General features: G+C 40.9%; 1 protein-coding gene across 1 annotated transcript; it reads right to left on the reverse strand.

The window, feature by feature from the left end:
• Position 1: 1 nt before the first annotated feature.
• SH3GL2 (SH3 domain containing GRB2 like 2, endophilin A1) lies at positions 2-27,987 on the reverse strand. Its single transcript, XM_070935538.1, has 8 exons — positions 27,964-27,987; positions 22,747-22,819; positions 18,184-18,327; positions 17,218-17,351; positions 14,060-14,218; positions 9,379-9,482; positions 1,641-1,765; positions 2-204 (listed from the first exon to the last, which is right to left on the reverse strand). The coding sequence occupies exons 1-8, from the start codon at positions 27,970-27,972 to the stop codon at positions 2-4; spliced, it is 951 nt and encodes a 316-aa protein (XP_070791639.1). The 5' UTR covers positions 27,973-27,987.

Genomic DNA, 27,987 nt, shown 5'->3' on the forward strand with positions numbered 1-27,987 from the left:
CCTAATGAGGCAAAGGAACAAGAATTTCCACATAATTGATGGGGAAGAAGCCAGACTGCCCATGAATCATGCCTTCGTACCAGTTATCATCAATCTGGTTAGTGAGAGTGATGACATCGCCTTCTTTAAAACCGAGCTCCCCTTCATTTTCAGGGTCAAAGTCATACAGAGCTCGACAACACGGCTGATCCATAGCCACACCACCTGGGTGGAAAGAAAAAAGGATAAGAGAGAGAAATGTGGGGCTTACTAAAGTCAGCTACAAGACACAGCACTCCATAGTGAACGGGCATTAAATACAACAGGGAACAGAGTTGTCATGATTAGGTTCCTATGATTGTTGAATGATAGATGATAGAGATAGATAGATAGATAGATAGATAGATAGATAGATAGATAGATAGATGATAGATAGATAGATAGATAGATAGATAGATAGATAGATAGATAGAGAATTCTTTATTGGCCAAGTGTGATTGGACACACAAGGAATTTGTCTTTGGTGCATAAATGCCTGGTTTATGCTAACATCAGGACCAGGGGAAGACTTCATTCTTCCAGTTATTTTATGAATCTCTTATTAAAATAATTTTAAGCCCTGAATATATGCTGGCTATTTAAAAAAAAACTTTCTTTTTGAACTGGTTTACACCTCACTTAGTTGTAAATTATTACAATACTTACCTTAAAATGATATATTTTATATTATGTTGTGTTATATTATTATTATGTTACATTATGTTGTAATATTATTAGAAGAACATCACAATACCGGTCTATGATGCCTTGTCCTGCCTGTGGGTTATCCTTTAGCGGCTAACTGTATTCTCTCAGCCCTTGTGGATCACAATGCAATTTGTAAACCTTTACAAATGATTGGATGGAATTGAAAATGAGATACCGCGATGACAAATGCTATTTGTGCAAGAATGAAATGTTTATTTATTTATTTTATTTATTTTAATTAGATTTATATGCCGCCCTATCTCCATAGGACTCAGGGTGGCTCACAACAATTAAGATATACAATCTCAATCCAAGTAAGAAACATGTTAAAATACATATTAAACGCATATTAAAATACATTAAAAATCAAAACCCCATCAGTCCAGGCTGGGCAATTTAAACAGCCATGTTTTTAGTTTGCAGCGGAAAGTGCGAAGGTCAGGGGCCAACCGGAGCCCCTGAGGGAGTTGATTCCAAAGGGTGGGTGCGCCCACATAGAATACACCTTCCCCAAGTATTCATTGTGAGGAGGGACAGGATTGCTTCCTCACGAGCAGCCTCACTGACCTCCTCTATGCCTCCCTCCGCTCTGCTCTTCTCATCCGTGGATTGGGCAGGGGAGGCAGCTGTTCCTTGCCAGAGGTGGTCTGAAACCTGTCATCTCCACTGGCCCTCCTACAAGCAGATCCCTATCCAGTCGGCTCTGCCCCCCTTCCCCTAATAGCCAGTCGGCTTTGGGAGTGCCTTGTCCTCATCCCCTGGACTCTCCACTCATTCAGACGGGATCGTGCCATCCCTGTCAGACAGTCCCAGTTCCAATTTCTCCTCCTCCGAACTGGGATCCAACGAAGCTATGACAGGTACAGAAATCTGCTTTTACATTTCTTTTTCATCTCCTCTTTTCCCATTCTTACCTGAAGGCTTAGGAGTGGTAGCATTAGAGAGCCCTCCATTGTGCTGATTATTGTCACTTAATTCCAAGGTCATACGGGGCTTCGGCTGATATTCTCTTCTGGCCTGAATCGATGTTTCTTTTATTCTGTTGGAAAATGAGCAGTTACTAATTTGAACTAATCCAATTCTAAACCACTAAGACTAATCAAGGAAAACATTGTTTTTTGCATTTTCATAATTAGCAAGTCTACAAGCAAGCCATTAAGTATACCTCTACTACAGTACATCGTGTAAAGCTTTGCCTGATTATCGAACACAATCATCTTCATTCTTTTGGCCCTATCACAATGATCTGCCACAAAAAAAAGAATGCATAAATTGTACAATTATGTCAAGTCAACATTTGATTCATATTCAAAGGATTCTCCTGGACATCTTGACAGAGGACAAGTTTAGTTTAGGCTTCTATCTTGAACTATATTTTCACCAGGTTGATATATACCTTGAATTTGATATGAATGCCAGTGTCATACATTCAATTTATTTCAATGGGTATGGAAGATTAGCTTACAGGTTCTCCTTAACAATGAAGAACAAATGAATACATCATTGAGGTATTATACTATGGTATGTATTGTAGGCTGGGACTGGGAATGGTATGGTGGCCTAGAGGTGGAGCTCTCGCCTCACAATCAGGAGGCTGTGAGTTCTGATCCTAGGTAGAGGCAGATATTTCTCTCTCTGGGCACGTTGAGATTATATCTGCTGAATATAACTCCGCACTGATGACAGGAAGGGCATCCGGCCAGCTCCAATTAGTTGCCCAGAGTCCACCCCCCAAGGGATAACGGGGTCATTAAAAGACGATGATAATTATAAGCTGGAACTGGAGTTGATTGCAGCTGCTTGTTGAGACCATTATGTGCTGGAAAACAAGATGCCAGGTCATAAACATTTCCTGTAAAGAATCAGGTTGGACTTGATTCTCAGTCCTACAAATGTATTTCCCACTACCCAGAAAGCTGGTATCTGTTTACTGAAAACAAGGGTTTTCAGTAAAACATTCTTATTTGTGTGTAATGTTCAGCCGATTCATTGCTTAAGAGAACCTTAGGCTGCACTTCGGCTACCTTACTTGTAAAATAACATAGATAGTTAAATTTTAAGATAGCAGCAGTTCCTGACTGCAATTCCTTCAGGTATATTCTTTGACGATGGGATTTTCCCATGAATTTTACTAAAAGAAAAGCTGTCATGTTCTCATTCCTTAGAAAATGAATCTATCACTAAGATCAGTTTTTGTCCCTGACTCCAAGGATATCTAACGCTAACTCTACTTTCATTTTAATTGTATATAAATTGAAAAATAAAAAATAAAAATTAAAATTGTCAATGGGATTTTCCCATGTATTTTACTGTGATCAAAAAACAAGTCCAAACAAAAATCTGTCACGTTCTCTTTCCTTAGGAACCTCTAAGAATCTATTCTTAATAATCAGTTTTCTGACCCCAAAGAGAGCTAACTCTAACCACGGGCGGGTTTCAAAACCCATCACTACCGGTTCGCTTGTGGGCATGGCCGCGCTCACACTCATGAGGCTTCTGCACATGTGCAGAAGCATCCGGGTGGGTGGGCGGAACCTCCTGCCGCCACCACTACCAGTTCGCCCAATCCAGGGCGAACCGGTAGCAACCCACCACTGACTCTAACCCTATCCTTAACCATAACTCTAGTTTCATTTTCATTGGCAATGATATTTTCCCATGTCTTTTGTTGTGCTCCACATAGAAGTCCGAACAAAAAACTGTCATGTACTCTTTCCTTTAGGAATCTATCCCTAACATCAGTTTTCTGCCCTGACTCCATTGAGACCTGACCCTAACCTTATCCTTAACCCAAACCCTAGTTTAATTTTCTAGGATTCAGTTTAAGGGTAGGGGTAGGGTTGGGTTAGCTCCCAATGGGGTCAGCCCTGAAACTTGATGTTAGGAATAGATTTTTAGAGGTTCTCTAAGTAAGGAAAGAGAATGTGATGGATTTTGTTTTGGACTTGTTTGTGGAGAACAGTAAAATACATGGAAAAATGCCATTGAAAATTGAAATGGAGTTAGAACTTGGTTAAGAATAGGCTTACAATTAGGGTTAGCTCTCAATGGAGTCAGTGCCGAAACGTGATGTTAGGGATAGATTCTTAGAGGTTCTCTAAGGAAAGAGAATGTGGCAGCTTTTCGTTCAGACTTTTTTGTGGACCACATGGGATCCACAGTAAAATACATGGGAAAATCCCATTGCCAATGAAAAATAAATTAGGGTTAGGGTTAAGGATAGGGTTACAATTAGGGTTAGCTCTCAATGGAGTCAGTGCCACAAAATGATGTTCGGGATAGATTCCTAGAGGTTCTCTAAGGAAAGAGAATGTGACAGCTTTTCGTTCACACTTGTTTATGGGGCACAGAAAAATATACTGCTCAAAAAAATAAAGAGAACACAAGCAGAAGACATTCGAGATCTGAATGAATGAAATAGACTTATTAAATACTTTATTCTTTACATACAGTAATTTATACGCTGCTCAAACAACTAAAGGGAACACAAAACTACTGTATGTAACGAACAAAGTATTTAATAAGTATTTCATTCATTCAGATCTCGGATGTCGTCTGCTTGTGTTCCCTTTATTTTTTTGAGCAGTGTACATGGGAAAACGCCTTTGCCAATAAAAATGAAATTAGAGTTAGGGTTATGGATAGATTTAGGATTGGCTGTCATTGGAGTCACAACCGAAAACTCATGTTAGGAATAGATTCTTAGAAATTCTCTAAAGAAGGAGAATGTGATTATTTTTCGTTCAGACATATTTGTAGAGCACAGTAATACATGGGAAAATCCCATTGATAATGAAAATTAAAACTAGGGTTAGGGTTAAGGATCGGGTTACAGTTACGATTAGCTCTTTTGGGAGTCAGGGTCAAAAAGTGATGTTAGGGATAGATTCTTAGAGGTTTTCTAAAGAAAGTGACATCCTTAACTCTAGTTTCATTTTCACTGGCAATGGGAGTTTCCCATGTATTTTATAGTGGTCCACAAAGAAGTCAGAATGAAAAGTTGTCAGGTTCTCTTTCTTTAAAGAACCTTGAAGATTCTATCCCTAATATCAGTTATTGGGCCTGACTCCAAAGAGACCTAACTCAAACCATAACCCTAAGCCTAGTTTCATTTTCATAGTCAACAGGATTTTCCCATACACGTTACTCTGGCCCAGAAAGAAGTCCTAACAAAAAGCTGTCCGACTCACTTTCTCTTTGAGAGTCTATATCCGTGATGGCGAACCTGTGGCACGCGTAGCCATATCAGTGGGCACGCCAGCTCAGCTCTGGTGTGTATGCGTGCATTGGCTAGCTGATTTTCGGGCCTTCTGGGCCCACCAGAAGTAGGAAAACAAGCTGTTTCCTGCCTCCGGAGGGCCTGGGGGGGACGTGGGGAAGGCCGTTTTTCTTTTTCACCTGGCTCTAGATCCTCTCTGTGCATCTGCGGAGGGTGAAAACAGCCTTTCCCACTCCCTCGGAAGCCCTCCAAAGGCCTGAAACGGCCCATTTCCCAACTCCCAGTGGGACAGGAAGTGACGTTTTTTGCTCTCCCCAGCCTCCAGAGACTCCTAGAGAGGCTCTGGAGGCTGGGGACAGCAAAAAACGTCACTTCCTGTCCCACCGGGAATTGGGAAAAGCGCCGTTTCAGGCCTTTGGAGGGCCTCCGAGGAAGTGAGAAAGGCTGTTTTTGCCCTTCCCAGATAAATAGAGAGGATCTGGAACCAGGTAAGAAAGAAAAATGGGCCTACTGGGCCATCGCGTGCCAAGAGCAGGAGGGAGGGGGGTTGCATGCACATGTGCAGGGCAGGGCGCATAGAATTATCAGTGTGGGCACACGTGCGCGTGACCCTCCCTCTCCTGGCACACAATGGCAAAAAGGTTAGCCATCACTGGCCTATATGAATCTATCCGTAACATCAGTTTTCAGCCCTGATTCCAAGGAGACTTAATCCTAATCCTAACTCTATTCCTATCCCTAACCCTATTTTAATGTTCTTTGGCAAAGGGATTTTCCCATGTTTTTCTTTTTTTTTCCTCTGGGACAGAAAGAAGTCTGAATGAAAATTGTCCTAATTGCTTTCCTTAGGGAACCTCTAAAAATCTATCCCTAACATCAATTTTTGGCCCTGACTCCAAGGCGTTGCATGCAGGAAATGTTTCAAGAGACCTGGTCTTTTTTTGTCAAAGAACATGGTACTTATATCTGAAGTTTTATAGCTATAGGATTTACTGTCTATTGAAGGTCTGATTATTACAAACCTGTTTTCTTTAAACAGAAACCTGAGTTTCCGTTTCCCATTTTCATGAAGGCAGAGGCTACACAGCTTCCTAAGCACACTGAATTTCCTGACATTTCTTTTGATGGAATCCAATAAAGTGGACTTGTCCATTGTGGTTAATGTCAAGAGTAGCTTTTTCTGATATAGAAAGTCTATATCAGGCTGATTCGAAGCACATAGGCAAATATATACTGTTGAAGCCACCTTGTCAAAATCCATGATAATTTAACTAAACAACAGACTTGTACAATATGTCTTTAAACTGTGGTAGGTGATAGTTAAAGGTAGGCTTAGGATAGGAACGTAAGATTTTAAGTTGAAAAACTCTATGTTTCTATCTATGTAAAACCCTGCAAAATCAAGTTACAAAGTTATTTTTTTATAATTATTTCAAGATGATGTCTATAAATTCCTGTATATGCCCTGAACGACCACGTAACCTGCCTATAAATTCTTGAACCCCCTCCACCATGCCGGACAAGATTCTTCAAAATAGTCTGGAACGATTAACAAAAGTCCTGAAGAAATTTGCAGAAAATAATTCATAAAAAAAAAAGAGACTTCCAATACAAATCATTACGATCAGGACTAAAGGGAAATGTAACACCATGACTATATGGAATTGAAGTAGGATTTAAAATCCATCCAAAAAATAACCAAGTAAGCAAGCTCGCTAGACAGTGAAAAAAGACAGGTGAACTCTATTCGGTTCATATTGGAATGAATCATTTCCTTTTCTTTAATGCCCAAGTAGAACTTGGAAAATGGAGCTTTGAAGGCCTAATTGCATTAAATCACTTGAGTCCAACTGTAAGAAAAGGAGCAGAAGAATAAATCCAAAAAGATTGGGCACAATCAGTGAGCAAGAAAAAAACCAAAAAGTGCTGGTAAACAACCTTTGTTGAGAATATTTCATCAGCCTGGGAAAAAAAATGGAGTCCCTAAGATCCTCTGAGGCATCATTAGTTCTGAGATATCGATTCTAGATAGAAAATACAGGTAGTCCTCAACTTATGACCACACACCCAAAACATTTGTTAAGGGAGTTTTATCCCATTTTACGACTTTTCTCGCTACATGTCTTAAGTGAATCACTGCAAGTTCTTAAATTAGTAAAGTGGTTGTTAACTGAATCTGGCTTCCCATTGACTTTGCTTGTCAGAAGGTCACTAAAGGAGATCCCATGACCAGCAACCATCACAAATGTGAGTCAGTTGTCAAGCATCTGAATGCAAATCACGTGATCATGGGGATGCTGCAAAGGTCATAAGTGTGAACAGTGGTCATAAATCACGTTTTTCAGTGCTGTTGTAACTTCAAATGAGTTGATGAGCTCTTAGTGATAACTCTCTGGACGAGGAGAAGACTTCCAATAGCCCACAAGTGTCCCATATAATTGCTCCTTGCAAGAACACAAGATAGCAGTTTCTGCTGGATTTACAGAACTAGGAGAATGGAGAATGGCTATCTTGCTCAAACCATGATTGGCCCCCTTTAAAAGGACACTGAATTTGCATATTTTATTTTCTAATTGCTTTCAGAAATTGCTTAACTGACGTTCAGCTATGAGAACCTTTAGGTTGACAAGTCTGAAAACATTGGGTGAGTTTTCTTCAATCCTTAATGAAAGGTATTTTAAATATAAGTGTAAGGATTTAACTTTCTGGAATAAATAGCAAAAGGGTGATTACTGTTTTGATTTTAAAAAGTTATAAATGGACTTAAGGATCAAGATAAATTCTAAATAAGATTTTGGAATTAATGATACAGAATCCTTCCCATGAGGAAATGCTTTTGATTTGATTAAAAAGTCTTTTAAAATATGATAGGATATATCAATCAAACCAAGAACAAGACTTGGATTATTTTCCTTTATTGGGTTCACAAAGCTGTCTGCAATTAAAGTAAGTTCGAATCTTGCCAGGCTCAAGGTTGACTCAGCCTTCCATCCTTTCTAAGGTAGGTAAATTGAGGACCCAGTTTGTGGGGGCAATAAGCTGACTTTATATAAAAAAATATACAAAAGTGTGAAGGCTATTGCTTAACGCATTGTAAGCCACCCTGAGTCTCCGGAGAAGGGCGGCATATAAATCATTTTTTTTAAAAAAATGAGATTTGTTAAAAGTTTCAAACAATTGTGTAAGAAATACACAGAAAAAATGAAAATAAATCAAGTTCTAAGATGCTATTTGAAAGAACAAAATTGTTAGAAGTAAGAGGAAAGAATATAAACTGGGTGTATTTTATCAAGGTTAAAATATATATTTGTTAATATCTCTGGTAACTTTTCATGGACTTTTACTGACATAAGGACTGAAATCACAAGATTTTGTGTATATGTTTATAGACAGGAGAAGGATATCTGTGATTTATTGTAAGTTACTAAAATTGCTTATGCTTGTTATAATGAAAGGGGAAGTCATTTCCTTATATAGTTCTCTTTTTTCTTTTATTATATTCTTATTTTTCTTTCTTTTCCATTTTCTCTCTCTCTTTTTTGCCCTAGAAAGTTTTTCCTTTTACTCTTTTCCTTTTTCTAGTTTGTATTATTTTTTTATTCTTGTAAATGGTAATCTTTAAGAGCAATAGCACTTAGAGTTATATAATGCCCCACAGTGCTTTACAGCACTCTTTGGGTGAGTTACAATGTCAGCATATTGCCCCCAACAATCTGGGTCCCAATTTTACTGATCTTGGATGAAGGCCGAGCCAAATTTGAATCTCATCAGGATTGAACTCCAGGCTGTGGAGAATACTGCATTCTAACCACTGCACCACCAGAGCTCATTTTATAGTAAATGAGTATTTTATAGTATTGTATTATCTCTTAAGGGATGCCAAACTATACAGCTTGAAAAAAATTCTACTTCTTGATGGAAAATAAGGCATTGATGGCATTCTCTCATTTTCGTAAAATAATAGTGAAAGAAGTCTCTATAGTCAATACTAATCCTAGGCAAAAATAGGCCTGCCCGCTTTCCAGTATGGGATTCCTGCATGGAATATATGGGGCAAACACATTTTTGGGGGTAGGGAAGTCTATGCACAGGGATAACGTATATGTCCATAGTTCCATGCATGGAATGTTTTGTATATCTCTAAAAGCAATCACTTCATCCATCACTCTAGAAAATGCATATTTAATAGGCAGCCCAATTGTGGGTTGGAACAATGTGGGAAGGTATTTTCACTGGAATAGCTGTGGCAAAATGTATCGTCTCCCAGCCCTAAAATGGAATTAAATGTATCTATATATTTTGCTCTATAACCCATGGAAAGTTGCTCTCCCATTGAAAAGGCAACACAGCCAACAAATTCAGTGCAATTTCATCTCAGGTTTTCAGCCTGAGTTGAAACATGTGCCCAAATACTTCTGTTCAATTTTTGCTACCTTTCTTCCAGCTTGAGACTAACTTGTTGGAGAATCTCTGAGGCTTGCCTGTGGTATTCCAGCTGGGCTTGTACTAGTGCACAAAGCTGGCTCACTTGTTCAACCTGCAAAGAACACAGAACATAAAATCACAGGGCTGGAAGGGACTTTGGAGGTCTTCTTGTCCAACCCTCTGTTCAAGGCAAGAGACCTTATACTACCCTAGTCAAATGGCTGTCCAGTCTATTTCGGAAAAAAACTCCAGCCATGGAGCACCCTCAACTCAGAGAGAGAGAGAGAAAGAGAGAGGGAAGGAAGGAAGGAGAGGGAGGAGGAAGAGACAGAAAGAGGGAGGGAAGGAAGGAGAGGAAGGGGGAAAGAGGGAGAGAGAGAGAGAGAGAAGGAAGGAAGGAAGGAAAGAAGGAGAGGGAGGGGGAGAGAGAGAAAGAGAGGGAAGGAAGGAAGGAGAGGGAGGGGGAGAGAGAGAGAAAGAGAGAGGGAAGGAAGGAGAGGGAGAGGGAGAGGGAGAGAGAGAGGGAAGGAAGGAACAAAGGAGAGGGAGGGGGAGAGAGAGAAAGAGAGGGAAGGAAGGAACGAAGGAGACGGAGGGGGAGAGAGAGAAAGAGGGAAGGAATGAAGGAGAGGAAGGGGGAAAGAGGGAGAGAGAGAGAGAAGGAAGGAAGGAAAAAAGGAGAGGGAGGGGGAGAGAGAGAAAGAGAGGGAAGGAAGGAAGGAGAGGGAGGGGGAGAGAGAGAGAAAGAGAGAGGGAAGGAAGGAGAGGGAGAGGGAGAGAGAGAGGGAAGGAAGGAACAAAGGAGAGGGAGGGGGAGAGAGAGAAAGAGAGGGAAGGAAGGAACGAAGGAGACGGAGGGGGAGAGAGAGAAAGAGGGAGGGAGGGAAGGAAGGAAAGGGAGGTAGAGAGAGAAAAAGGGAGGGAGGAAGGAAGGAGAGGGAGGTAGAGAGAGAAAGAGAGAGGGAGGGAGGGAAGGAAGGAAGGAGAGAGAGGGAGGAAGGGAGGGAGAGAAAAGGGACAGAGGGAGAGAGAGAAAGAGAAAGAGGGAGGGAGGGAGAGAAGGAGAGAAAGGGGGAGGGAGGGAGGAGGAGAGCGAGTGAGAGCAACCTTATTACAACTCTGTTCTGTAGTGAATCAGTTCTCTGAAAAACAATGAATAAGGGAAGGAAGGAAGGAGAGAGAGGGAGGGAGGGAGGGAGAGAAAGAGGGACAGAGGGAGAGAGAGAAAGAGAAAGAGGGAGGGAGGGAGAGAAGGAGAGAAAGGGGGAGGGAGGGAGGAGGAGAGCGAGTGAGAGCAACCTTATTACAACTCTGTTCTGTAGTGAATCAGTTCTCTGAAAAACAATGAATAAGGGAAAGAACTGAATATTAGAACTGGAGAAAAACCCTTTTCACTAGGACTATCAAAAAGGATAGCTAACGTTCAGATCACTTCTTACTGGGCATTTTCTGGAGGGTTACCTAAAAGGTATGATATAGGGTGAACTTCGCTTTAACCAACAAGCCACTTATGTTCATAAGCAAGTATGCATATACAAAAACACTTAATGCAGATTAATTATGCCTTATTTATAAAAGAATCTTGATATGCATGCATACACTGTGGCAAGTATGGTTATTATCTTTTTTAAAAAAGAAGCCTGACTATGCAAGACTCACACCTATTGCTGTTCACATGCAAATAAAAACAATTCATACATTTAATCAAAGTCACCAACATTAACAAAGAAAACTTTCTTAATGGGTGACCTATTCAATTTAGCTTACCAATTCAGAGGTGTTATATACTTGGCATGTTGGAGTCCTCGCCCAGAATAGTTCTCCAAACCAGCTGAAGAAGTCTTTAGATCTGGGATGTCCAACCTTGGCAACTTTAAGACTTGAGGAATTCTCCAACCAGCATGAATTCGGGAAATATAAATCCATAGGTCTTAAAAGTTGGCAAAATTGGACAACCCTGCTTTAGATTACTCCTGAAAAAGTCCTTGTCTGAAGTTGCATCTCAGAATGTTATAATACTATTATCATTAAAGCAATACTATTTCTTCAGGGTAATACATTCTTGCTAAAGGTATGGTACAGGTAATCCTCAACTTACGACCACAATTGAGCCCAAAATTTATGTTGTTAAGTGAGACATTTGTTAAGTGAGTTTTGCCTCATTTTACAACCTTTTTTTGCCACAGCTGTTAAGTGAATCACTGCAGTTGATAAGTTAGTAACCTGGTTGTTAAGTGAATCTGGCTTCCTCATTGCCTCTGCTTGTCAGAGGCAATGAGTCGTAAGTATGACACAGTTGCCAAGCTTATGTGATCTGAATTTTGATCACATAATCATGAGGATGCTGCAAAGGTCTTAACTGTGAAAAATGGCCATAAGTCACTTTTTTCACTGATGTTGTAACTTTGGACAGTCACTAAATGAACTGTTGTAAGTTGAGGACCACCTGTACTTGACACAATGGTGGTGAAAACCTGCTCATTTACAAGCAAAGCCTTGAGGGGGGAAAAACATGTTTTCATTTCAGAGTACAGGCAGTCCTCAACTTAACAGCCATTCACTTAGCGATCATTCAGTTACAACAGTACTGAAAAAAAATTACTTACAACCAGTCCTCACACTTGTGAATGTAGCAGCATCCCCATGGTCACGTGATCAAAATTCTGGTGCTTGGCAACCAGCAAGTACTGTATTTTTCAGAGTATAAGACACTCCGGAGCATAAAACGCATCTTATTTTTTGGGGGGGCGGGGTGGGGGGGGGGGAATAAGAAAAAAAAATTCTGCCTCTGCCTACCAGCATCCATTGGTATTCATCTGGCTAGCATCCTTGCAGCAAACAGCCTGGTCAGCTTCAGCACATTAGCCTGATTCAGCACGAGCAGCTGATTGGCGGGTGGATCGGCCTCCCAGAATACCCCCAATCATCTGTTCCCAGAGGTGAACTTTAGCAACAGGTTCGCTGCTTGCGCACACGCCTCGTTGGGGCAGATACGCAGCTTCAAAAATGCAGCTGATCGTTGCAGGGCGCTCCAGTGAGTAGAGCAGGGGAAGCACGGAACTGGTCCGACAAGGCAGCGGCTGTTCTGGGTTGCCATTTTGGCCTCTGTGCCTTGCTTTATCACCCTCCGAAAGCTCCGTTTGAGAGGCTGCCTTTGCAAAGAGAAGCTCCTTTGCAAATGGAGCTTTTGAAGGCTGCTTGAGAGGCTCTCCGTTTGAGAGGCTGAGTTTGCAGCCTCCAAAAGCTCCATTTGCAAAGGAGCTTCTCTTTGCAAAGGCAGCCTCTCAAATGGACCTTTTGGAGGGAGGCCGAAGGGTGGGGATCGGCGGGTGGGTGGGGCTACATTTGGTGTATAAGATGCACCCAAATTTTCACCCTCTTGTAGGGGATGGAAAAGTGTGTCTTATACTCCGAAAAATACGGTACTTACAATGGTTACAGCCTCCCAAGGTCATGTGATCATCATCTGTGACCTTCCCAGCCAGCTTCCAACATGCAAAGTCAAGGAGGGAAACCAGATTTGTTAAACGACTGCAGTGATTCACTTAACAACCATGGCAAAAAAAATGGGCACAACTCACTTAACAACCAGCTTGCTTAACAATGGAAATTCTGGTCTCAACCGTAGTTGTAAGTTGAGGATTTCTTTTTCCACACTAGTAAAGTATAGAATTATGGTCTGGCTGAATCAATGCCCAGAAAGTTTTCATTGTTCTGGGTTTCAGCGGAGACAAAATTGGAAGCGTCTCATGGGAATAGTTGTCATTCTTTTTCCAGAAAACACGTGAAACTTCACGAAAACCACATTGGCGTGGATTTAGCCTGACCAGACTGGAATTTGTTAGCTTGATTGAATTCTATATATCCAGTTTCAATGGAGAACAAGAAATACTGTGATCCTGCTATATAATTAATTGAATTTTGTTCCAGCATGTTCAGATATTATATATATAATTCAATTTATTTAAAGCTTGACTTATTTGCACACGCAAAGCTGAAGGGGGTAGAACAATATGACACTTTATCCGTCTTGAGGAATTTTTGAGGCACGTCACCATTATTTTCACCGCAGGTATTTTTAGACCTGAAACCAAGTCATTGTGGAATATTCAAGACTATTCAAATAATTTCATAGGGGAGTTAAAATTTATGTTTTGATCCATGGGGTTATGCTTCAGTCCAAACAGTGTCTAAGATTATTACTAAGTCTTCCTCCAAAATGCCATTCACATGAAAACTGATAGCAAGTAGAATAATTTACTGACAGTGCCAATTTCACCTAAAAACATGTTTGCAAAATCTTGCCCTTGGAATTCCAAAATGCAAAACGCTTTTCTATTAGGGAAACCACATTTCATTTCATTATGTAATAATACAGTGTTTTTCGACCCTGGCAGCTTTAAGACGTGTGGACTTCAACTCCCAGAATTCCCCAGCCAGCAAAGCTTTGCTGGCTGGGGAATTCTGGGAGTTGAAATCCAACATGTCTTAAAGCTGCCAGGGTTGAAAAACACCAGTGTAATATTTTGCCTTTGAAAGCCAGATCTACACAGTTATGAAACAGAGTCTAGGGAAACAAGACCAGAAAAATCAGTTCTTTAACCAAGTTTTGAATTTCTATTAATTAAAAAAAAAAAAACCCTGTCCAAAATACAAAAAATAAAAAAGGATAGGGGGAGATTTGCTCACATCCATCTCCAGCAGATTAAACATGCTGGATTCAGCAATCTCTTTGGACTCATCAAACTTCTCCAGAGCTTGGCGGACCTCATCATCTGGGACCTTGCCTTGTCTTTTCTTCTTGTAATCAAAGTCTAGGCGTCTGCCCTCCATTTTTTTAAGATGGTGCTGAAAAAGGGTGGAGAAAGAACAACAGCTTTAACAATCCTCTTTTTTTAACCCCTTTAAAGCAACCGTGACTTCTCTGAAGTAGTTGGCTGTTGTCTTCCTCCTAGGCCTGAGAAAAAGTGACTATACCAAGTTTACCCACCTGTCTTTGTGCCTAAGGCAGGAATGTCAACCATCCCATTTGGTACATTCAACAAAAGGAAGTCCCCACTCTTTAGATTAACTAAGAGTGTAACTTTCTTTCTTTCTTTCTTTCTTTCTTTCTTTCTTTCTTTCTTTCTTTCTTTCTTTCTTCTTTCTTTCTTTCTTTCTTTCTTTCTCTCTCTCTCTCTCTCTCTCTCTCTCTCTCTCTCTCTCTCTCTCATTCATTCATTCATATTGCTGCCTATTCACACATGGCAACTCAAGGAAGCTTACAGAATATAAAACCTCATATAAAAATAATAAAATTAATAAAAGAATAGTCATATAATAAATTCATATAATAAAAGCACCCCCCCACCTCCGGCAACAGCACCTCACATGAGCCATTTAATGGGCTTCATCCTGCTCTGGGTTCCCCAGGCCCGCTGGCAGAAACAGATCTTCGCACCTTCTGGAAAAGTGCTAGAGTGGGGGCCATTTTAATCTCTGGGGCGATGATGTTCCAGAGAGAGGGGGCCTCCACGGAGATTTATTGAAAAATCCATCTAGGTACGGCAGAGGCAAAGTCAGTTCTGGGGTTTTGCCCACGAAAACCCACATAGGTAACTCCCCTTTTCCCTGTTGTGGTCCGCCAGCAGCCTGCGGAGTTGGCAGCGGAATCGGACAGCGATGAGGCTGAGGAAGAATATGGGCCAGTCCTGGAGGCTGGGGAAGGTCCGGATGAAGGCTCTGCATCGGAGGCAGAGATGGGGTCAGGGCCATCGGGGAGTGATGCACAGACTTTGGAGTCTCCAGAGGCTGACAGTAGAGAGGCAGAGGAACAGGAGGAGCCTGTTCCTAGTGCATGTATGAGAAGAGCTGCCAAAAGCTTTTCTTGGCAACAGTTCAGGAACAGAAGATGCTGACAAGAAAGAAATACATCCAAACACGAAGTAAATCTCTCAACTGTTGTTTTCCGGCAAAGAGGCCAAGAGCTGTTGCTGGTCTTTTAAGCCTTATGGGAGGGGCCAATCATCTCTTGGTCCTACTCCCGAGTCGTCCTCTCTGCTTTAGCTGCTCCTGCCTTCTGGCAGCTCTTCTCATATGTGCACTAGGAACAGGCTCTTCCTGTTCCTCTGTCTCTCTACTGTCAGCCTCTGGAGGCTCCGAAGTCCGTGCATCACTCCCCGATGGCCCTGGCCCCATCTCTGTCTCCGATACAGAGCCCTCATCTGGGCCTTCCCCAGCCTCCAGGACTGGCCCATGTTCTTCCTCAGCCTCATCTCTGTCTGATTCCGCTGCCAGCTCAGCAGGCTACTGGCGGACCACAACATTCCCCTCTGGCCCATCCACAGTTCATAGTTCACCAACTGAGTTCAGTTCTTTTGCTTTGGGAAAATTCGGTCAAAACGTTCTTCATCACTTGAGCTTGTTAGATAATGTGTCTCCGGCAACAGATGGTTCTCTTGCATTCCATAGTGTCCCTCCACCCTTAGGAATTCACCCACCTATCCCATCACTGTTTGGCAACGCTGCAAGCGAAAGCAGGTACAGGCAACTATAGAGTCGAATCAGTTTCGACAAGGACTAGAATTCATACTTTCCCAGTGCCTTTAACTACTACCCCAGGTTGATGCTTTTATGAAACCAAGTTTAACTAAGCTTGATAATAATGATAATTAAGAATGGTGCTATTTATTTCTAAGCAAGAACGAACTTATCTTTTCAAAGAGAAGTTGTGAACAAGTGAAAATTGCCAAGTGTTTATAATTGAGAAAAATGTAGAAGATAGTACTTTACTTTAAGGTAAGACACAAACAAATTTGTTGAGTGACTTAAATTAAGCCTAGCTCATAAGACAGGATGAACTCTCTCCAGACAAAGGAAAATATATTAAGTTAAAGTGCTGTTCAAATGAATAACAAGCTACTACTTGTTATATACTACTTGTATTACTGAAATAGTGAAAAACATGAACAAAAGAGTTCATGATTTCACCAACAACTTAACAGCAATAGCACTTAGACTTATATACCGCTTCACAGTGCTTTACAGCTCTCTCTAAGCGGTTTACAGAGTCAGCATATTGCCCCCAACAATCTGGGTCCTCGGTTTACCGACTTCGGAAGGATGGAAGGCTGAGTCAATCTTGAGCCAATGAGATTTGAATTGCCAAATTGTAGTCAGCCTGCTTTCAGCAGAAGTAGTCTGCAGTACTGCACTCTAACCACTATACCACCGTTATTAATAGTACTAATATATATATTATTAATATATGTTGACTGACATATTCACTCAGAGGTATCCCATGCTAATATTTTTATTTTAAGATTTTTTTTAATGGAAAGTACAAGCCTCTACTTTTTAAAGTTTTCTTTTAAATAAAGTTTTTTTTAAAAAAATAAACACTACAATAAAGATATAATAATGACAGTTTCCATTTCCCAAGTTCCCAAGTTCCCAAGTTTCAGCTTTATTGCTAGGCATGCATTGTGATTTCATTTTTTTAATGGAGTAGACATGATCAATTAAGAAATCATTATAGGCAGGGAGTTGATCTTTCTACTTCTCCTTAACATCTACATGAAGCTGCTGGGTGAGCTCATTTGTCACTATGGCATGAGATGTCATCACTATGCTGATGATATCCAATTATACTTTTCTGTTGCTGGCAAATTAAGCAATGCTGTTGATGCTTTTTCCCAGTGCCTGGAGGCTATGAGGGCCTGGATGGATAACAACAGGTTTCAACTAAACCCTGACAAGACTGAGGCTCTGGGTTTTGGGGCCTGCCAGTTCAGAAAGCATACATCTCTGCTATCACAATGTTGTAAAGTTCAGCTAATTCCATAACAAAACCCTATTTGTGACAATACCTGTATTTCCCTCAGATCTTTGTCATGGAGATTTTGCAATGGATCAATGAAATTCTGCTTCACATTAATATCCAAAGCATCCTTCACCTCAGATAACTCCCTCATTGCTTCTCCAACATCACCTAAAGCTGGGCCTAAAAAGAAAAAACAACAACCCAGAAATGCTTTTATTTTAATTTAAATTGATCCAAGAATATTTTTATTCCCTTTTGCTTCTTAAATACCTACAACCCACATCTCCCCCCCACCCAAAAAAAGAAATCTGCCTGGAAAATTTGTCCCGGTCCTCAGTGATATCATCAGACCACTGGATATAGCTTAATAAATAGAATAATGCCCCCCCAATAAAATATTACTTGCCTCATATTTAGAGCTTAGATTTGCTCCAAACTATTATCCAAGACCTCAGTAGTGAATTAGAGATGTGCTAAAATTTGGCTGATCAGTGAACTGAATGTTCTGGGACTGGCCTGTTTCACCTAGAATGCCATGTTTGAAACACCTTGAGCATCTTCTAGTTCAGAAAATTTACTTCTAAAACTGATGAACTGTCCCTAAGACAGGAGGAGATTTAGCATGGTCTGAAAGCACATTAGAATATTCCCGAGTTTTCCAGAACATTCCATTCTCAGTTGATAAATTCTGCACATGCCTCTTGTGAAGACTTAATTTAAAAAAAACATAACTTTAAATTCCCCAAAAGCTACTGGACACAGCCAACCTTGGAATCTAAATGACAAGCAAATAGAATCATTCCCCTTTGAATTGGGTACTCCCAATTCAATTTATGTTTAGAAGCGTGCTTTAATCCCGACGCGCTGGATGGCAAACAAGAGAAACTTCTGGCATACCAAAGCAGGGAAATGAATATTCCAGTTAGCCTTCTTGTACCTGAGACCTGATTGATATAATCCAGTCCAAGTTTTATTACTTTTATAAGATGAAACACAATAAAGATAACGTTACCAAAATTGCACTCTTCTCCGAGTTCTTTCCCAAATTTTAGCATGGCATCTGCAAGCAGGGCTTCAGCCTGAGGATAACCGGGTCCTTTTTCTTGGCCTCTAATTTTAGACATGGTGTTGAGCATGCTGAGTTTGGCTCTGGAGGCTACAAGCAGAGAGGAAACTAATCAGCAGAGACAATAAACCGGGCAGATTGGAAACTGAATTGTGCCTATAAATGACATAAAAAACCTCACATAAAAGAAAGATGTCACAAAACATTCTTAAGCCATGGGGAAATTTAGTTTCCTTCTAGATAGGCATGACACCAGTCTTCAGACCCAGAAATGGATAAACTCTTTTATTAATGGTGGTAATTTAAGAGCATTCACTGAAAGAAAAGTTGACGGAAACAACCATGGTGTTACCACTATCTCTCCTCTGCCCAGGAGTGGGATTCTACCAGTTCGGACTGGTTCAGGTGAACTGGTAGCTCCGACGATCAGCTGAGAGCAAATCGGTTTGCTCCGATGATCAGGTGGGCCCTCCCGCCCACCCCTTCGCTTTACTGACCTATATCTTCTCAGCTGATTCTCGTGGCAGAGCGGATTGCCGCACCTCAGCTGTTTTACTCCCCAGCAGTAATGTGGAAGGTAAGTTTTTGTAAATCTGGGCACATGCGTGCAGTGTGGGTCAGGCATGTGTGTGTGCGGAATGCGTGATCACCGAACTGGTTGTTAAACCAGCAGGATCCCACCACTGTCTGCCCCCCATGTCCAGAATAGCTATGGAAGCTCCAAAATCATTCCTGGTTGTTTTACAAGATTTTATTTTTCCCATCAGGGATATTGTTGAATTTCAAAACTCATCTCATGGGTATATCTACCAGGGAAACAGAATGAGCTGCATCTCTCCTCTTATCATAGAATAAAAATATGGTGATAAACTTGGAGAGACTAATGCTAAACCGTGCAGAAGCTTCCAGATTTTAACTCCAACCTCATGAAAATACGAAAATACAGACAGAATAGTATGGTTTGCCTTCTAACCACCTTTCTGGTATCCTTTACATATGTTTAAACTATACTTTTCATCATTCCTTTGCCATTAAAATGGGATTTGAAGGTTGAAGATGAACAATGTCAGTGAACAGAGTTCTGATTATAAAGAAAGAGTTTATTTCTACCTCCCCCTTTGCAGCAACCTGCAGTTCTCACAATTTCTTGTTGAAGAGTGGAATAGGACAATGAGTGGAATAAGGATTTCCAGGAGAAAAGTGGGAATTCCGGACTGCTGGGTTACTTTTGTATAAGTGCCTTCTCACATAGGAACAGTCTAGATTTGAGAGAATGTTGATTGAAATAGTCAAATCAAATGAGATCCAACATCCAACATGGAACTAAGAAGAAATTTCCTGACAGTGAGAACAATGGGAGCCTTGGTAGTACAGTGGTTTAATGCACCCTGTTATTAACACAGCTGCCTGCAATTTCTGCAGGTTCGAATCTTACCAGCTCAAGGTTGACTCAGCCTTCCATCCTTTCTAAGTTAGGTTAAATGAGGACCCAGTTTGTGGGGGCAATAAGCTGAGTTTGTATAAATATACAAAAGTATGAAGGCTATTGCTTAACGCATTGTAAGCCGCCCTGAGTCTCTGGAGAAGGGCGGCATATAAATCAAATTTTAAAAAAAAATTAACCAATAGAACAGTTTGCCCTGGACTTGTGGGTGCTGCATAGCTGGAGGTTTTCATTGAAGAGGGAAATGTAATTAAGAAAATATTAAAATGCACAGAAATGGATAGATTAATGCTCACTATTAAGGATAAAGAAGAAAATGAATATTTTTTGATATGGGATGTATTTTATCAATGGCTAGACAATAGAAACAGAAGTTAGAAAGGAGGAGATATAAAAAGTGGAAATGTTAAAGTGGAGAGTTGTTAAAGAACACGATGTTAAGTATTATTGTTATATGATTATATAATTATATTATTAATATTATTGTGATGGATACTACAACAAATATGTGGATTACAATTGTTCAAAAATAACTGTACCCAGATCACACACTATTTGATGGAAATTGAATATTATATAAATAAAATAAATAAAACATGAAAAAAAAAAAACCATTTATCCAGGATGGAACAAAATCTCCTGTCATGGGGGCAGGAGGTGGGACTAGATGACCTCCAAGGTCCCTTCCAGCCTTATGTTTCTACGATTTTTTGTTATGGTCTTAGACCAACCTTTACAGTAAAAAAGACAGAGAGTTTGATACAGCAATTTGTTATTGGGAAAAGGAAAAAACAATAGTATAATAAAATGACACATCTAATTAAAAGTTTTGCACCGTTGTATAACTTGGTGAAGAAATTTGGCCACCTGCTGGGTGAGTGCGGGGTTAGCATCTCTTAAAAATGATATATATAAAATTTATCAGTGTGAACCTCATATGTGGAAATCGTTGGGGCGAGCATCTTGGGACATCACAAGAAAGACACTATATGTGGACACGATTGTAAGTAGTCAAAATATCGATACACTTAGAGAAACCTAGGTGAAAAAGATTTCTTTTTATTCAGATGGAAGAAACTAAGGAAAGAACAGTCTGTCCATGTCACCTTGCTTGTTGAACCAAGAAACACGCATCTTTGTTAGCTGTCATTGAAGAAACAAATGCAATATGACTGAATCATATGACTGAGCCGTGGTGGCACAGTGGTTAGAATGCAGTACTGCAGGCTGCTTCTCCTGACTGCCGGCTGCCTGTAATTTGGCAGATCGAATCTCACCAGCCTCAAGGTTGACTCAGCCTTCAATCCTTCCGAGATAGGTAAAATGAGGACCCAGATTGTTGGGGGCAATATGCTGACTCCGTAAACCGCTTAGAGAGGACTGTAAAAGCACTGTGAAGCGGGATATGAGTCTAAGTGCTATTGCTATCATTTATTATGGTTTGCTTTTCAGCAACTTATGTTTCAGAATAAAGGCCTTTAGATATAAATGAGACTGATTCAGATGTTCTCCTCTGTAATGCATTTGGTGCAACTTCTAACTAGAAAAGCACCATAATAAGACCCCAAAGTTTTAGTATTTCACAAGGTGTAATGTCTCCTAATTCAACTTTTTCTTCACTAATTTTGCCTGCATGTGTTTTTCATTCAGAATTTGTCTTCTATTTTGTCCAGGCTGATCTTAAAACATTGCTTAGAACATTCCATATTATTGAGGCCATCTCCCTCTTGCAGGTAATGGCAACAAAAACATACTCTGGCAATAGGTTGGGGTTTTTTGTTCATGTTGCTATGATATTGTCTTCCCTACATCCATAGACCATGAATAAGACAAGGTTAAGTTGTCCTAAATTCTACTGGTTAAAGTAGTATTTTTTTCCTTTCCTCACCATATCCTAGGGCAGGGGTGTCAAACTTGCGGCGTCATGGCAGCGTCATGTGATATATCAGCCAAATTTATTTAATTAGTTTTATCTCTATTTTAAATTTTGTATCTATATGTTTTATTTTATGGCTGTTCACCGCCCTGAGTCCTTCGGAGGTAGGGCGGTATACAAATTTAATAAAATGAAAATGAAAATGAAATGAAATATATCGGGGGTTTTTTTTTCCTTCGCTAAACCGGGCGTGGCCAGCACATGATGCATCCGGCCCATAGGCCACGAGTTTGAGAGTCCTATCCTAGGGGAACCTCAAGGTGCATAAAATTTATTTAACAGACAGAAATTGATGATGGTAGTGACTGGGAACAGAGGCAACAGAAATTGAATTGGAATTGCCATGAAGAGAGCAATTTTCTGCTGGCTTTATTTTCTGTCAATTCAAGGATGGGTGGATAGCACTGCAATTCAGCAGTGGGAAAGGCTTTGGGTCAAAACAAAGGTAAAGCACAAGAGTAGGACAACTTCAGAGGTGGTATTGAACCGGTTCGTACCAGTTTGGGCGAACCGGTAGCAGAGATCACGGTTGGGCCAGCTTACCTGCCCCGGCTCTATACTGTTCTATTTCCTATTACCTGTCCCACGTTTTTGAGGCTGGGAGCATGTGCAGAAGACGCATGTGCGAGCAAAGCGCATGCATGGAAGGTGCATGCGCGCAGCGAACCAGTAGCAGCAAAATGTGAAGCCCACTGCTGGACAACTTCCTGTGTGTCCAACATGGTTACCATTGCTTAAACTTGAAAACTATCCTGAATACTGCAATTCTGACTATTGTGAAAAAGACACAGCTAAACTGTACACTTAAGTTCTGAAATCTCATTCTTAAAAGGTTTTTTTAAAAAATATAGTTACAGTTATTATCCTTCAAGAAAGACAGATCATTCCTTTCCTTTGTCAAGTAATTTGTTATAAGATGGAAACAGAAGAAAATGGCAAATAAGAATTTAGAAAACTCATGCAGGACAGAGCCTGTGCTGCACTCTGCCCCCCCACCCCGTGTGTGTGTATGTGTGTGTGTATGTGTGTGTGTAAAATGAGTCAAGTTCTTTGTAACATATTCTTTGTAACCTATCTGAAATGCTCTATAAATTCAAATATTCTCTGATTCAAATTGAAGTAGACATACCTGGATTGGGTTGAAGATATTCAATTGTCTTCGCCATTATTTCCATCACGGCCCTACTGGTGACATCCACTTTCTGCAATTACAAAATGAAAGGGAAGGAAAGATTCCCCAAATAAGAATGGAAAAAATAAATTCAACAACCTTGTTATTTCTTCTTCCACATCTCAATATTACGGAGCAGAGCCCCTTGGTGTCCTATTGTGTCATCGTTTCAGAGATACTTCTTTACCCAAACACAGAAACAGGTGGACAAAAAAAGAAATGAGAGTGGAAGCAACTTCCTGCCAACTTCTGCCCTTGAGTTCCTTTGTGTGAAGCTGGTGGGGAGTATCCTTCCTCCCTCCCTTCCTTCCTTCCTTCCTTCCTTCCTTCCTTCCTTCCTTCCTTCCTTCCTTCCTTTTTGGCTCTCTTCTTTCCCTATTGCATGATCATTGCCCTGGTTCTAAGGCCTTCATCCCACTTCCCCCATTCTCTTTTTTTCTGCTTTTTCCATGAAAGGAAGGGCCATGGTCTGTAGGTGTACAGCTGAGAAAGATTGATTGGATGCAGATGGAAGACTAACTGATTTTATAAGGGGGCACTTTAGTTTATGGGTAATAGTTTTTGATAGTTTCAGTTGATTATTATTATTTTTTAATTCTTGGCCCGCTTTTGGGCAGGAGGCACAATTTGCTTGCTTATTTATATTACTGATTCAAATTTTAAGCAACTCAGAATGTCAAAAATAAATTAACCACAATAGTCAAAATAAAATCTGCATACATACATACAGACAGACAGACAGACAAACACACACAAGCAATCACACATAGAGATAAAAATCCTATACAATGCCCACCTTCCCCATCTTATCACCCTGGCATTGCCAACTTCAACTGAAGTTGAAACTTTTGAAATTGAAAAGTAGAGTCTGAGCCTCTTTGGTTAAGTAGTTAAGACCCAGGCTAGAAACCAGGAGATTGGGAGTTCAAGTCCGACCTTAAGCATGAAAGTCATCTAAATGTCTTTGGGTCAGTCTTCTCAGCCCAACCACCTCACAGGGTGGTTATTGTGGGGGAAATGGAATAGCAATAGCACTTAGCAATAGCATTTAAGAGCCAGGGTGGCGCACAATGGCGCAGTGGTTAGAGTGCAGTACTGCAGGTTACTTCTGCTAACTGCTGGCTGCCTGTAATTTGGCAGTTCAAATCTCACCAAGCTCAAGGTTGTCTCAGCCTTCCATCCTTCCAAAGTGGGTAAAATGAGGATCCAGATTGTTTGGGGCAATAGGCTGACACTCTAAACCACTTAGAGAGGGTGTAAAGCACTGTAAAGCAGTATATACCAGTAAGTCTAAGTGCTATTGCTATTGCTATTGCTATCACACAGGATTTTAATCTCTCTCTCTCTCTCTCTCTCTCTCTCTCTCTCTCTCGCTCTCGCTCTCGCTCTCTCTCTCTCTCCACGTGCACATGAGCAGGTATGTGTGTCTATAGATATGCATTTTGCTGCTTTGATTTTTGTGAGGGCTTGGTTTAAATTACCTTCCTTTCACAGTAATAGGACATTTGGGACATCATTATTCTGAGTTACTAGCAAAGAAAATGAGGGACCCCTTCCTTCTCCCCTCCCCTCTTCCATCTGCTAAGGTTTCTATTATATTTTGAAACACAGAACAGGCTAAAGCTTCTTCATTTTATGGAGCAAGCACAAGGAGTAAAGGTCCTCCTTCCTTCCTTCCTTCCTTCCTTCCTTCCTTCCTTCCCTTCCCTCCCCTCCCCTCCCCTCCCCTTCCCAGTAGCCATGTTGCAGGCTGACCGTGCCACCCTAACCACCAGCATCTTGAAACTGTGCTCATTTTCTATCCTTTGAAGCCCACTCCTCCATTAAAAATGCATCTACTCGGTTAATATTTCAGATTGATTTCCCCAGGCATCCAGAAGTGAGATATGTGGGGAGGGGCGCGGGTGAGCTGCTGACGGTTTGGACAGAGAACTGAAAACAGCCCTAATGCTCTTGCTTGGCTAACCCCATTAATGACATCTCTAGTCACTTCTTTTGATGTGCAGCTGCACTGCTGCACACACACAGATATTCTCTCACATTATTAATTTCCGCTGCACGCCCACCTTTTGTTTGTTCACCCACCTGCTTGTTGCCAGATGACAAGAAGCTCTTTGGGAGCCTGGGGAATAATTAAAGTTTATTACACGTCATTACAATGCTTAGCATCGACAAGGACTGGCCTAATTGAGGTCTCCAAGCACCAGCATAAAATGGAAAGGCCTTGACCATAAAATCAGAAGCAGGAAAAGCTTAATAAGAGCAGCTTCAAAGTGCGGATTCTGCTGTAGCTTTCTGGCTAGATTCGGGCAAGAATTACCTTTAATGAAATGGGATAGTGCCTCATTAATTGATTTATTATATCTCTTTATATGAAACCACCAATTATTTATTAGGAGTAAGTGAGTGTGTATGTGCATACACACGCATACATTCCAGAGGTGAAATGCTCCCGGTTCGGATCAGATCGCCCGATCTGGTAGCGATGGTGGCGGGTGGTTCAGAGAACCGGTAGCAAAAATCCCTGTGCCCCCCACCCACCATGCCCAGCTGAACCGTGCGATAATCAGAGGCTTTTTTTTTTTAACTTATAAAAGCATTTTTTCCACAACTTCTTCGACCGAAAAAATTTTAAAAGTAAAAAAAAAAAAAAGCCTCTGATGATCACGTGGCTCAGCTGGGATCGTCAGAGGCTTTTAAAAGCATTTCTTTCTGCAACCTTCGGCCGAAGAGGTTGTAGAAAAAATGCTTTTAAAAGTAAAAAAAAAAAAAAAGCTGGCCACGCCCACCCAGTCACATTACCACCACCACCACCAAGCCATGCCCACAGAATCAGTAGTAACAAATTTTACATTTCACCACTGATACATTCCCACCTTATTCAAAGAGACATAAACTATCACATCTGCTAAATACTTGCAATCATTCTGTAAATTAGGTTAAGCCAAGAATCACCCACTTGCATAAGGAGACTGTGAACATGTATCCCTTCAAGGTTATACTTCTCAGTGCTATTGATTGTCTGAAGACTGAGTAAGAACAAAAGGCAATATGGAGATGTACCCTATAATCACCTGTTTAAAATGCAAGAGGCATTTTAGTTTAAGAGATTCCAACCACAGCTATAAAGTATCGGGCCCCAGAGGAAATTAAAAAGATTCCAACAGCAAGTTCCATCCATAGAGCTTTAGAACGTCATGCTATAAAACAGTGTCCAAACCATTGTGATTTAAATACATATTTTCATTTCATAAGTATTTATAAAAAGGGCAAAAGGCAGCTGGGAGAAGGCTCATGTGATCAATTGAGAGTTTTGCTCCTAGTGCATTAGTGGGTTTCACTTACCTTCGCTACTGGTTCGGAACTGTGAGCGCGCGCATGCGCACGCTCAAGTCCAGGCCTGTAGGCGGAACCTCCCACCGCCGCCACTATTGGTTCGCCTGAACCAGGGCGAACCGGTAGAAACTCACCACTGTCCTAGTGGGGAAAAAAGCTCTCTATTTCTAAAAATGTGCCATGCCATGTCTACACTGGTTTTGCAATAATAGTTTTCATATATTTTTGTTCACCTCTATATGCACAGGTTTTGTAGATGGAGTTTGAGGAATCCATTAGATTTCTGGCTATAACTTCCAAATCTGTATATTGTGTATGACTGTCAGTATCAGTATTCTAACTCAATTCAATTTATTGATTAGCCCTTTGGGCCATATCAAGTGCAGAATTACAAAGACAAATCATTACAAAGGTTTGGTAAAACAAATTAAGTAAGATTGGAATAACTCGCAATTAAAATACAATTAGAATAAAATACGATCTAAAATAAAATCGGGATAAAATACAATAATTTAAAGTACCATTTAAATATAATTAAATTTATATTATATGACTGTCATTCTTGAACAGAACTATTCAAAGTGCAGATGTCCTGTTCACCCCCACCTCTCCAAAATCTGGTCATCTTATTGTTGTTGAACATTCTTGGACTGTTATTTCCCAAGTCTTCATTGCAAGGTAGGAGAACAGACAACCTCCCCAAGATCGCTAAGAACAATCAAACCTTTTATTAGAATAAGGTATATTTTTCAAGGAGGATGGTAATAGGATTCTTCCATCTTCCATCAATTTGCTATGCACCTGGCCTTGCAATTTCCATTCATGGAGGAAGTATTCCTTGAATCATTGCTTTGCTTCTCCCTCTGAAGCACAGTTTATTAGAACATGACGTACCCAATAATTTCCTCCTATCAGTGCAAGAACCACTTGACAACCCCCCATTTTATTTAAAGTAGGTGTCACGCAGACAAGAAGTATGGGCAACTGCTGGCAAGTCTGGATGCTCCATTCCCAATCATCTCTTGAACTTTTAGATACGGTAAATCTTCTCCTACCTAATATAGCGGGACTGTAACTTCCAAAATGCAGCAGTGTGGGAATTGAGGGATGAGGCCCCAACACAATAAGAAATTGATAAAACTTCACTCTAGATCAGGGGGGTCAAACTCAAGGCCCAGGGCCAGATCCGGCCCGTGGGGTGCTTAGATCTGGCCCACCGGGCCGCCGTGGAAACAGTGAAGGACTGGCCCGTAGTGCTTCTGTCAGATACTGCCCTGAGTCCTTCGGGAGTAGGGCGGTATACAAATCAAATAAAAGTAAATAAAAGTAAAAGAGAAAACGGAGCTCCCGAGCTTCGTTTTCACTAGCAGAGGGTTGCAGGAGGCCATCACAGCCAAAAACAGAGCCTGAAAGAGCCGCACGTGCCCCCCCCCAAGCTCTGTTTTCACTGGCAGAGGGCTACAGGAGTCACAGCCAAAAAAGGAGCTCGGGAGCCTGTTTTCCCTGGCAGAGCGTTCAGGCCACCACAGGCGCCTCCAACATAAGTGATGTCAAGCTGGCCACACCTATCCTGGCCACACCCACACCGCCCCCTACCCTCGAGGTCAAACACAACTCTGATGCGGCCCTCAATGAAATCGAGTTTGACACCCCTGCTCTAGATGATAGAGCTGAGCTGATCTAAATAGTACCAGTTATACTAATTATGTTGTCTAGCTATAGATAAGCAACCTAGAAAATTGTAACATCCAAATGTTATGTTCTTTGACAAAATATATAAAAATCCACTCGGAGAATGCTGCAGTAAGTGATACAAGAGCAATTAACTCCCAGACTCACCCTTTCCATTTCTTTGAAGTCCTC

This window comes from Pituophis catenifer, unplaced genomic scaffold (genome assembly GCF_029215685.1).
Source record: "Pituophis catenifer annectens isolate HBS135680 unplaced genomic scaffold, rPitCat1.0.hap2 SCAF_2, whole genome shotgun sequence".
NCBI lineage: Eukaryota > Metazoa > Chordata > Lepidosauria > Squamata > Colubridae > Pituophis > Pituophis catenifer.